The sequence below is a fragment of the Eubalaena glacialis genome, chromosome 2, assembly GCF_028564815.1.
Source record: "Eubalaena glacialis isolate mEubGla1 chromosome 2, mEubGla1.1.hap2.+ XY, whole genome shotgun sequence".
NCBI classification, from domain to species: Eukaryota; Metazoa; Chordata; class Mammalia; order Artiodactyla; family Balaenidae; genus Eubalaena; species Eubalaena glacialis.
Window position 1 is genome coordinate 70,298,253 of NC_083717.1, and position 12,394 is coordinate 70,310,646.

At 37.2% G+C, this 12,394-nt stretch overlaps 1 protein-coding gene across 6 annotated transcripts in view; it reads left to right on the plus strand.

The window, feature by feature from the left end:
* The window catches only part of DENND4A (DENN domain containing 4A), a 134,207-nt gene that overhangs the window by 48,380 nt on the left and 73,433 nt on the right, over positions 1 to 12,394 (plus strand). For all 6 annotated transcript variants that reach the window (XM_061180166.1, XM_061180165.1, XM_061180169.1 and 3 more), the window contains one exon: positions 12,218 to 12,287. In XM_061180166.1, coding sequence (XP_061036149.1) covers positions 12,218 to 12,287 — 70 coding nt within the window. The remainder of the gene's footprint in view (positions 1 to 12,217; positions 12,288 to 12,394) is intronic.

Sequence of the window (12,394 nt, forward strand, 5' to 3'; positions counted from 1 at the left end):
TGCCCACTTTCTGGAGAGTTCTTATCATAAATGGGTGTTGAATTTTGTCAAAAGCTTTTTCTGCATCTATTGAGATGATCATATGGTTTTTATTCTTCAATTTGTTAATATGGTGTATCACTTTGATTGATTTGTGTATATTGAAGAGTCCTTGCATCCTTGGGATAAATCCCACTTGATCATGGTGTATGATCCTTTTAATGTGTTGTTGGATTCTGTTTGCTAGTATTTTGTTGAGGATTTTCGCATCTATAGTCATCAGTGTTATTGGTCTGTAATTTTCTTTTTTTGTAGTATCTTTGTCTGGTTTTGGTATCAGGGTGATGGTGGCCTCATAGAATGAGTTAGGGAGTGTTCCTTCCTCTGCAATTTTTTGGAAGAGTTTGAGAAGGATGGGTGTTAGCTCTTCTGTAAATGTTTGATAGAATTCACCTTTGAAGCCATCTGGTCCTGGACTTTTGTTTGTTGGAAGATTTTTAATCACAGTTTCAATTTCATTACTTGCGATTGGTCTGTTCATATTCTCTATTTCTTCCTGGTTCAGTCATGGAAGGTTATACCTTTCTAAGAATTTGCCCATTTCTTCCAGGTTGTCCATTTTATTGGCACAGAGTTGCTTGTAGTAGTCTCTTAGGATGCTTTGTATTTCTGCACTGTCTGTTGTAACTTCTCCTTTTTCATTTCTAATTTTATTGATTTGAGTCCTCTCCCTCTTTTTCTTGATGAGTCTGGCTAATGGTTTATCAATTTTGTTTATCTTCTCAAAGAACCAGCTTTTAGTTTTATTGATCTTTGCTACTGTTTTCGTTGTTTCTATTTCATTTATTTCTGCTCTGATCTTTATGATTTCTTTCCTTCTGCTAACTTTGGGTTTTCTTTGTTCTTCTTTCTCTAGTTCCTTTAGGTGTAACGTTAGATTGTTTATTTGAGATTTTTCTTGTTTCTTGAGGTAGGCTTGTATAGCTATAAACTTCCCTCTTAAAACTGCTTTTGCTGCATCCCATAGGTTTTGGATTGTCGTGTTTTCATTGTCATTTGTCGCTAGGTATTTTTTGATTTCCTCTTTGATTTCTTCAGTGATCTCTTGGTTATTTAGTAACATATTATTTAGTCTGCATGTGTTTGTGTTTTTCACATTTTTTTCCCTGTAATTCATTTCTAATCTCATAGTGTTGTGATCAGAAAAGATGCTTGATATGATTTCAATTTTCTTAAATTTACTGAGGCTTGATTTGTGACCCTAGATGTGATCTATCCTGGAGAATGTTCCGTGCGCACTTGAGAAGAAAGTGTAATCTGGTATTTTTGGATGGAATGTCCTATAAATATCAATTAAATCTATCTGGTCTGTTGTGTCATTTAAAGCTTCTGTTTCCTTGTTTATTTTCATTTTGGATGATCTGTCCATTGGTGTAAGTGAGGTATTAAAGTCCCCCACTATTATTGTGTTACTGTCGATTTCCTCTTTTATAGCTGTTAGCAGTTGCCTTATGTATTGAGGTGCTCCTATGTTGTTGCATATATATTTATAATTGTTACATCTTTTTCTTGGATTGATCCCTTGATCATTATGTGGTGTCCTTCCTTGTCTCTTGTAACATTCTTTATTTTAAAGTCTATTTTATCTGATATGAGTATAGCTACTCCAGCTTTCTTTTGATTTCCATTTGCATGGAATATCTTTTTCCATCCCCTCACTTTCAGTCTGTATGTGTCCCTAGATCTGAAGTGGGTCTCTTGTAGACAGCATATATATGGGTCTTGTTTTTGTATCCATTCAGCAAGCCTGTGTCTTTTGGTTGGAGCATTTAATCCATTCACGTTTAAGGTAATTATCGATATGTATGTTCCTCTGACCATTTTCTTAATTGTTTTGGGTTTGTTTTTGTAGGTCCTTTTCTTCTTTTGTGTTTCCCACTTAGAGAAGTTCCTTTAGCATTTGTTGTAGAGCTGGTTTGGTGGTGCTGAATTCTCTTAGCTTTTGGTTGTCTGTAAAGCTTTTGATTTCTCCATCGAATCTGAATGAGATCCTTGCTGGGTAGAGTAATCTTGGTTGTAGGTTCTTCCCTTTCATCACTTTAAGTATATCATGCCACTCCCTTCTGGCTTGTAGAGTTTCTGCTGAGAAGTCAGCTGTTAACTTTATGGGAGTTCCCTTGTATGTTATTTGTCGTTTTTCCCTTGCTGCTTTCAATAATTTTTCTTTGTCTTTATTTTTTGCCAATTTGATTACCATGTGTCTCGGCATGTTTCTCCTTGGGTTTATCCTGTATGGGACTCTCTGAGCTTCCTGGACTTGGGTGGCTATTTCCTTTCCCATGTTAGGGAAGTTTTCGACTATAATCTCTTCAAATATTTTCTTGGGTCCTTTCTCTCTCTCTTCTCCTTCTGGGACCCCTATAATGTGAATGTTGTTGCGTTTAATGTTGTCCCGGAGGTCTCTTAGGCTGTCTTCATTTCTTTTCATTCTTTTTTTCTTTATTCTGTTCCGCAGCAGTGAATTCCACCATTCTGTCTTCCAGGTCACTTATCCGTTCTTCTGCCTCAGTTATTCTGCTATTGATTCCTTCTAGTGTAGTTTTCATTTCAGTTATTGTATTGTCCATCTCTGTTTGTTTGTTCTTTAATTCTTCTAGGTCTTTGTTAAACATTTCTTGCATCTTCTCGATCTTTGCCTCCATTCTTTTTCCGAGGTCCTGGATCATCCTCACTATCATTATTCTGAATTCTTTCTCTTGAAGGTTGCCTGTCTCTACTTCATTTAGTTGTTTTTCTGGGGTTTTATCTTGTTCCTTCATCTGGTACATAGCCCTCTACCTTTTCATCTTGTCTATCTTTCTGTGAATGTGGTTTTTGTTCCACAGGCTGCAGGATTGTAGTCCTTCTTGCTTCTGTCTGCCCTCTGGTGGATGAGGCTATCTAAGAGGCTTGTGCAAGTTTCCTGATGGGAGGGACTGGTGGTGGGTAGAGCTGACTGTTGCTCTGGTGGGCAGAGCTCAGTAAAACTTTAATCCACTTGACTGTTGATGGGTGGGGCTGGGTTCCCTCCCTGTTGGTTGTTTGGCCTGAGGCAACCCAACAGTGGAGCCTACCTGGGCTCTTTGGTGGGGCTAATGACAGACTCTGGGAGGGCTCACGCCAAGGAGTACTTCCCAGAACTTCTGCTGCCAGTGTACTTGTCCCCACGGTGAGCCACAGCCACCCCCTGCCTCTGCAGGAGACCCTCCAACACTAGCAGGTAGGTCTGGTTCAGTCTCCTATGGGGTCACTGCTCCTTCCCCTGGGTCCCAGTGCGCACACTACTTTGTGTGTGCCCTCCAAGAGTGGAGTCTCTGTTTCCCTAAGTCCTGTTAAAATCCTGCAGTCAAATCCCGCTAGCCTTCAAAGTCTGATTCTCTAGGAATTCCTCCTCCCGTTGCCGGACCCCCAGGTTGGGAAGCCTGATGTGGGGCTCAGAACCGTCACTCCAGTGGGCGGACTTCTGTGGTATAAGTGTTCTCCAGTCTGTAAGTCACCCACCCAGCAGTTATGGGATTTGATTTTACTGTGATTGTGCCCCTCCTACCATCTTATTGTGGCTTCTCCTTTGTCTTTGGATGTGGGGTATCTTTTTTGGTGAGTTCCAGTGTCTTCCTTTCGATGATTGTCCAGCAGCTAGTTGTGATTCTTGTGTTCTCGCAAGAGGGAGTGAGAGCACGTCCTTCTACTCCACCATCCTATTTTCTTACTCTTAAATCTAGTATCAGTCCTGAATATAGAGAAAGTTCCCTAATCTTAGTGGTAGGTGTCTTTTTTTAAGCAGTGGGTTGTGGTTTATATCTTTTAACAATCTTTGTTTCCATTGACTATAAGGTAGTAAAAGCAAATTTAGATCTTTGGAGTAGATGTACAATGACTTCTAACTCGTTCAGGAAAACTAAAATAGACATGCAATGCAGGAAACTTATTTTCATATCTTTCGACTGTGTATATAGAGAATCAGGAAATGGTTAGGATTAAATTATTGATGTGTTGATAATACTCAAGAGTATAGGTATTTTAGCTTATTTTTGATTTGGGGAGATTAGGTAGCTTGAATGAAAGCATCTACTAGTTTTCAAAACCAGGAGGAAAAAACCGAAAAAACCAAAACCCAAAAAACAATCTAATGGACATGAGGAAATACGTGTTGAGTCTTTCCTCGAGTTCATACGTGATTTTTGTACCAGGTTTACAGCTTTGGCCTCAAAAAATATTTCCCCCACTTCTCCACCTCCCATTAAAAGCTTATGGCATGGAATATCTTTTTCCATCCCCTCACTTTCAGTCTGTATGTGTCCCTAGGTCTGAAGTGGGTCTCTTGTAGACAGCATATATACAGGTCTTGTTTTTGTATCCATTCAGCCAGTCTATGTCTTTTGGTTGGAGCATTTAATCCATTTACATTTAAGGTAATTATTGATACGTATGTTCCTATGACCATTTTCTTAATTGTTTTGGATTTGTTTTTGTAGGTCTTTTCCTTCTCTTGTGTTTCCTGCCTAGAGAAGTTCCTTTATCATTTGTTGTAAAGCTGGTTTGGTGGTGCTGAATTCTCTTAGTTTTTGCTTGTCTGTAAAGGTTTTAATTTCTCTGTCAAATCTGAATGAGATCCTTGCTGGGTAGAGTAATCTTGGTTGTAGGTTTTTACCCTTCATCACTTTAAATATGTCCTGCCACTCCCTTCTGGCTTGCAGAGTTTCTCCTGAAAGATCAGATGTTAACCTTATGGGGATTCCCTTGTATGTTATTTGTTGTTCTTCCCTTGCTGCTTTTAATATTTTTTTCTTTGTGTTTAATTTTTGATAATTTGATTAATATATGTCTTGGTGTGTTTCTCCTTGGATTTATCCTGTATGGGACTCTCTGTGCTTCCTGGACTTGATTAGCAATTCTCATATCAGACAAAATAGACTTTAAAACAAAGACTATTGCAAGAGACAAAGAAGGACACTACATAATGATCAACGTATCATTCCAAGAAGAAGATATAACAATTGTAAATATTTATGCACCCAACATAGGAGCACCTCAATACTTATGCTTATTGAGCACCTCAATAAGGCAAATACTAACAGCCATAAAAGGGGAAATCGACAGTAACACAATCATAGTAGGGGTCTTTAACACCGCACTTTCACCAGTGGACAGATCATCCAAAATGAAAATAAATAAGGAAACACAAGCTTTAAATGATACATTAAACAAGATGGACTTAATTGATATTTATGGGACATTCCATCCAGAAACAAAAGAATACACTTTCTTCTCAAGTGCTCATGGAACATTCTCCAGGATAGATCATATCTTGGGTCAAAAATCAAGCCTTGGTAAATTTAAGAAAATTGAAATCGTATCAAGTATCTTTTCTGACCACAATGCTATGAAACTAGATATCAATTACAGGAAAAAACCTGTAAAAAATACAAATGCATGGAGGCTAAACAATACACTACTTAATAACCAAGAGATCACTGAAGAAATCAAAGAGGAAATCAAAAAATACCTAGAAACAAATGACAATGAAAACACGATGACCCAAAACCTATGGGATGCAGCAAAAGCAGTTCTAAGAGGGAAGTTTATAGCAATACAATCCTACCTTAAGAAACAAGAAACATCTCAAATAAACAACCTAACCTTACACCTAAAGCAATTAGAGAAAGAAGAACAAAAAACCCCCAGAGTTAGCAGAAGGAAAGAACTCATAAAGATCAGAAATAAATGAAAAAGAAATGAAGGAAACGATAGCAAAGATCAATAAAACGAAAAGCTGGTTCTTTGAGAAGATAAACAAAATTGATAAACCATTAGCCAGACTCATCAAGAAAAAAAGGGAGAAGACTCAAATCAATGGAATTAGAAATGAAAAAAGAGAAGTAACAACTGACACTGCAGAAATACAAAGGATCATGAGAGATTACTACAAGCAACTATATGCCAATAAAATGGACAACCTGGAAGAAATGGACAAATTCTTAGAAAAGCACAACCTTCCGAGACTGAACCAGGAAGAAATAGAAAATATGAACAGACCAATCACAAGCACTGAAATTGAAACTGTGATTAAAAATCTTCCAACAAACAAAAGCCCAGGACCAGATGGCTTCACAGGCGAATTCTATGAAACATTTAGAGAAGAGCTAACACCTATCCTTCTCAAACTCTTCCAAAATATAGCAGAGGGAGGAACACTCCTAAACTCTACTAGGCCACCATCACCCTGATACCAAAACCAGACAAAGATGTCACAAAGAAAGAAAACTACAGGCCAATATCACTGATGAACATAGATGCAAAAGTCCTCAACAAAATGCTAGCAAACAGAATCCAACAGCACATTAAAAAGATCATACACCATGATCAAGTGGGGTTTATCCCAGGAATGCAAGGATTCTTCAATATACGCAAATCAATCAATGTGATACACCATATTAACAAGTTGAAGGAGCAAAACCATATGATCACCTCAATAGATGCAGAAAAAGCTTTCGACAAAAATAAACACCCATTTATGGTAAAAACCCTCCAGAAAGTAGGCATAGAGGGAACTTACCTCAACGTAATAAAGGCCATATATGACAAACCCACAGCCAACATCGTCCTCAATGGTGAAAAACTGAAACCATTTCCACTAAGATCAGGAACAAGACAAGGGTGCCCACTCTCACCACTATTATTCAACATAGTTTTGGAAGTTTTAGCCACAGCAATCAGAGAAGAAAAAGAAATAAAAGGAATCCAAATTGGAAAAGAAGAAGTAAAGCTGTCACTGTTTGCAGATGACATGATACTATACATAGAGAATCCTAAAGACTCTATCAGAAAACTACTAGCGTTAATCAATGAATTTGGTAAAGTAGCAGGATACAAAATTAATGCACAGAAATCTCTTGCATTCCTATACACTAATGATGAAAAATCTGAAAGTGAAATTAAAAAAACATTCCCATTTACCACTGCAACAAAAAGAATAAAATACCTAGGAATAAACCTACCTAAGGAGACAAAAGACCTGTATGCAGAAAATTATAAGACACTGATGAAAGAAATTAAAGATGATACAAACAGATGGAGAGATATACCATGTTCTTGGATTGGAAGACTGAACATAGTGAAAATGACTCTACTACCCAAAGCAATCTACAGATTCAATGCAATCCCTATCAAACTACCACTGGCATTTTTCACAGAACTAGAACAAAATATTTCACAATTTGTATGGAAACACAAAAGACCCCGAATAGCCAAAGCAATCTTGAGAAAGAAAAACGGAGCTGGAGGAATCAGGCTCCCTGACTTCAGACTATACTACAAAGCTACAGTAATCAAGACAGTATGGTACTGGCACAAAAACAGAAATATAGATCAGTGGAACAGGATAGAAATCCCAGAGATAAACCCACGCACATATGGTTACCTTATCTTTGATAAAGGAGGCAAGCATATACAGTGGAGAAAAGACAGCCTCTTCAATAAGTGGTGCTGGGAGAACTGGACAGCTACATGTAAAAGAATGAAAGTAGAACACTCCCTAACATCATATACAAAAATAAACTCAAATTGGCTTAAAGACCTAAATGTAAGGCCAGACACTATCAAATTCTTAGAGGAAAACATAGGCAGAACACTCTATGACATAAATCACAGCAAGATCCTTTTTGACCCACCTCCTAGAGAAATGGAAATAAAAACAAAAATAAACAAATGGGACCTAATGAAACTTAAAAGCTTTTGCACAGCAAAGGAAACCATATGCAAGACGAAAAGACAACCCTCAGAATGGGAGAAAATATTTGCAAATGAAGCAACTGACAAAGGATTCATCTCCAAAATTTATAAGCAGCTCATGCAGCTCAATATCAAAAAAACAAACAACCCAATCCAAACATGGACAGAAGACCTAAATAGACATTTCTGCAAAGAAGGTATACAGATTGCCAACAAACACATGAAAGAATGCTCAACATCATTAATCATTAGAGAAATGCAAATCAAAACTACAATGAGATATCATCTCATACAGGTCAGAATGGCCAACATCAAAAAATCTACAAACAATAAATGCTGGAGAGGGTGTGGAGAAAGGGAACCCTCTTGCACTGTTGGTGGGAATGTAAATTGATACCGCCACTATGGAGAACAGTATGGAGGTTCCTTAAAAAACTAAAAATAGAACTACCATATGACCCAGCAATCCCACTACTGGGCGTATACCCTGAGAAAACCATAATTCAAAAAGAGTCATGTACCACAATGTTCATTGCAGCTCTATTTACAGTAGCCAGGACATGGAAGCAACCTAAGTGTCCATCAACAGATGAATGGATAAAGAAAATGTGGCACATATCTACAAGGGAATATTACTCAGCCATGAAAAGAAACGAAATTGAGTTATTTGTAGTAAGGTGGATGGACCTAGAGTCTGTCATACAGAGTGAAGTAAGTGAGAAAGAGAAAAACAAATACAGTATGCTAACACATATATATGGAATCTAAAAAAAAAAAAAAAGTCGTCATGAAGAACCTAGAGGCAAGACGGGATTAAAGACACAGACCTACTAGAGAATGGACTTGAGGATACGGGGAGGGGGAAGGGTAAGCTGCAACAAAGTGAGAGAGTGGCATTGGACATACATACACTACCAAATGTAAAATAGATAGCTAGTGGGAAGCAGCCTCATAGCACAGGGAGATCAGCTCAGTGCTTTGTGACCACCTAGAGGGGTGGGATAGGGAGGGTGGGAGGGAGGGAGATGCAAGAGGGAAGAGATATGGGGATATATGTATATGTATAACTGATTCACTTTGTTATAAAGCAGAAACTAACACACCATTGTAAAGCAATTATACTCCAATAAAGATGTTAAAAAAAAAAAAAGTTTATGGCAAGGGGCCTTCCCTGGTGGTGCAGTGGTTAAGAATCCACCTGCCAATGCAGGGGACGTGGGTTCGAGCCCTAGTCTGGAAGATCCCACAAGCCCTAGTCTGGAAGATCCCACAAGCCCGTGGGCCACGACTACTTCGCTTGCGCTGTAGAGCCCGCGAGCCACAGCTACTGAGCCCATGCACCTAGAGCTCGTGCTCCGCAACAAGAGAAGCCACCACAATGAGAAGCCCGGGCACCGCAACAAAGAGTAGCCCCCACTTGCAGCAACTAGAGAAAGCCCGCGCGCAGCAACGAAGACCCAATGCAGCCAAAATTTAAAAATAATAAATAATAAATTTATTTTTAAAAAAAAAAACTTGTGGCAAAAGTTTTCAAGAATTACTAGTTTTTAACCTTTGAACCATAAGCCTTAAGTGATTTGGACTTTGATTGATTTAGAATAGAATAGTAATATTTTAGAGCTGGAAGAGAACTTAAGTGTGTCATATGGTCCAAAACTGCAAAAAAATGTGTAGTTAAGGATATTTAGTCCAGGTGGTTTGATTCGAACAGCAAATATTTGGCTAATTTGGGACTTTCTCCTCAGTTTTTAACTCATTGAGAGTATTTTTTTAATATTCTCTACAAATGGCTCTTGTTTTACAACTTTTCAGGAATGTCAATGTTTGATTTAGCAAGTTGATTTAGAAAAGTGGAGTTATTAACAAACCAAGTAGTTAAATCATGCACCTAATTCCAGAAGAAAGGTAATTGCCATGGCAAACCACAGTGTGGATATTTTATGGGTTAAATGTTTAAAGTATTTTAAGAACAATGGCTCTTCCTACTTTCTTTTTTGCTGAACCTTTGTATAAGAAGAAATTTAGAAAAAGCTTCTTGTATCCTTGGCTCTTTTCCTCCAGAGCCTTATAACTTTTACTTTAAGTCTTTGTTTTTTATTTTAAGATATTCCTTTCAGTTTCTGCCATATCCACATGGTCATATATAGTTCCTTTTTTATCATCACAAAAGTTATTGAAGGTTTTTTTGTTACCTTTACAAATTTGGCTTATTGGGAACTGGAGTTGAGACTTTGCAATACAGGACCCTTTATAAATTTTTTACCCACCGGATAAACTAAAAGTCCAGTTTGCCTACATTCATAATATCCACTTGAATTTTATACATACATTCTTTTGATGCAAAAATATTGAAATGTTTATTAAAAAACAAAATCCCAACAGAGCAATGAGCATAACTTAATGTCCTAAATAAGTAGGATTTAACATACTAATCTGCTGGGGACATATTAAAAATGTTTAAGAAAGTGGAAAATTTCTAGATGATGAGCCAACTTATTGTATCATTGTTCATAATAGTCCCCCCAAAAGGAAACAACCTAAATGTCCCTCAGTAGGGGAATGGATAAAATAAACTATGTTTCTTTCATTAATGGAATACTATCCAACTGTTCAGATGAAGAAAGTAGATCTGTATCAACGTAACTAATTCTCAAAATCATTTTGATGGGTGAGAAAGCAAGCCATAAAGGTGTATATTCAGCGCATCACCGTTTATATAAAGTTATAAAGCATACAAAACAATGATACATACTTAAAGATGTGTATATTTACATAGTAGAAGTTTTTAAAATGCATGTGAATGAAATGCGCTAGCTTCAGGCTAGTAGTTAACTCTAGAGGACAGAAAGGGATGGAAGATGAGGCTTTAGTTAAATCTGTAATTTTTTTGTTTCTTTATAAATTAAAATATCGGAAGCAAATAAGGTCATTGTTAACATTTGTTAAAACTAGGGGGTGAGTAAATTGGTGTTTGTTATGGTAATCTCTTAATATTTAAAAAATGTATTTCTTAAAGTAAGTGTATTTTCTTTATATATTTGTTCTCAGTGCTAAGTATCTGTCCTCATGTACTGGTCCATGCAGGCACTCTCCATCATGTATGCACAAACACATCCCCTCACATTCATTCCTTTAACAAGTATTTATTAAGTATTTCTACATAATAGGCATTGTTTTGGGTGCTAGATACAGCAGTGGACAAAACAAAGCCCTTACCATCATGGAGCTTATGTTCTAGTGGTGGGAGGCAGATAATAAATTAGAGAATATACAATATGCCCAGTGGTGGTAAGTGCTATCTATGCATGGAAGAAAAAAAAAAAAAACCAGATAGGGGCAGTAGGGAGGACTGGGGAGGGTAGAGGGAGACTTGTTATTGTATATAAGGTGATGAAAGGAAGGCTGTCTAATAAAGTGACATTTGAGTTGAGGCCTGAAGGAGGTGAGGAAATGTGCTCTGTGAATGTATCCGTCACCACCTCATGTCAAGTGGTGACATCTCCTAAGTTACATATCCATTTCAGACTTCTCGCCTTACCTCCATTTGACTCTATGCTTGGATGTCTAATAGATGTTTCAAACTTAAGATGTCTGAAACTCCTTTTCTTTACCCCCAAATCTGCTTTACCCATAGTCTTCTTCATCTCATTTGTAGCTGGGACTAGGAATTTGAGACTCTTTGGGGAGTAGCTGTTATTTAAAGGCGTGGTACTAAATAGATGAGATCATTTAGAGAAAATAAAGAAAAGATCACATTTAATGATCAGGAAAAGAGAGGGGATGCTACAAGGGAGATTGAGGACTGGCCAGAGATTTGGTGGCGAGGGAACCAGGAGAGTGTGATGCCTCAAAAGCCAAGAAAGGAAAATGTTTCAGGAAGGGAGTCATTAGTGGTATCAAAATCTGCTGAGAGGTTGAAAAAGATGAAGACTAGGAATCAACTCTTACATTTGGCATCATTAAAGTTGTTAAAGTGTTCTTTTAAAAAAATGATGGGATTAAAACCTGGTTTGGAATGGATTCATGAAAGAATAGGAAATAAGGAAATGGTTATGGCAAATTACAACTCTTGAGTTTTGGTATAAAGAACTGGAGAAAAATCTGGCAATATCTGAAAGGTGTTGTGGAATCGAAAGAAAGGTCTACATACACGAGTAGGTATTTCTTTTTATCATTTCTGCCCAGAGTTTGGACTTACAATAAAATCTAAATTTTTGTGGTTTAGTTTTGTTTTAAAGGGTCGCTTTCCTCATGCCATTGCTATCGCAAGGGGAAAATGTTACATTTTACTTCTGAAAGAAAATTAGGCAATAACTCCAGTAAAATGCTGACAAAATAACCAAGTGAAAATAAAAAGAAATCTGTCACTACATCTTAGGAAATACATACCGGAGAGATCAAAGAGATTCCATTTTATTAAGTTACTACCTTTTACAATTTAATGATATTTCCTTTTTTTTTAATTCAGTGGGGATCAGCAGTGTACTTATGTTATAAAAAATCGGTGGCAAAGACTAACACTATATCTTACAAAGCTGGTAAGTATAATTTTTCATGGAATACTTTATAAATGTATTATGGGACCAATAAGATTAAAGAAAAAAAAAACGAAACCTGTCTTACAATGTGTTAGTGTCAGGACTGG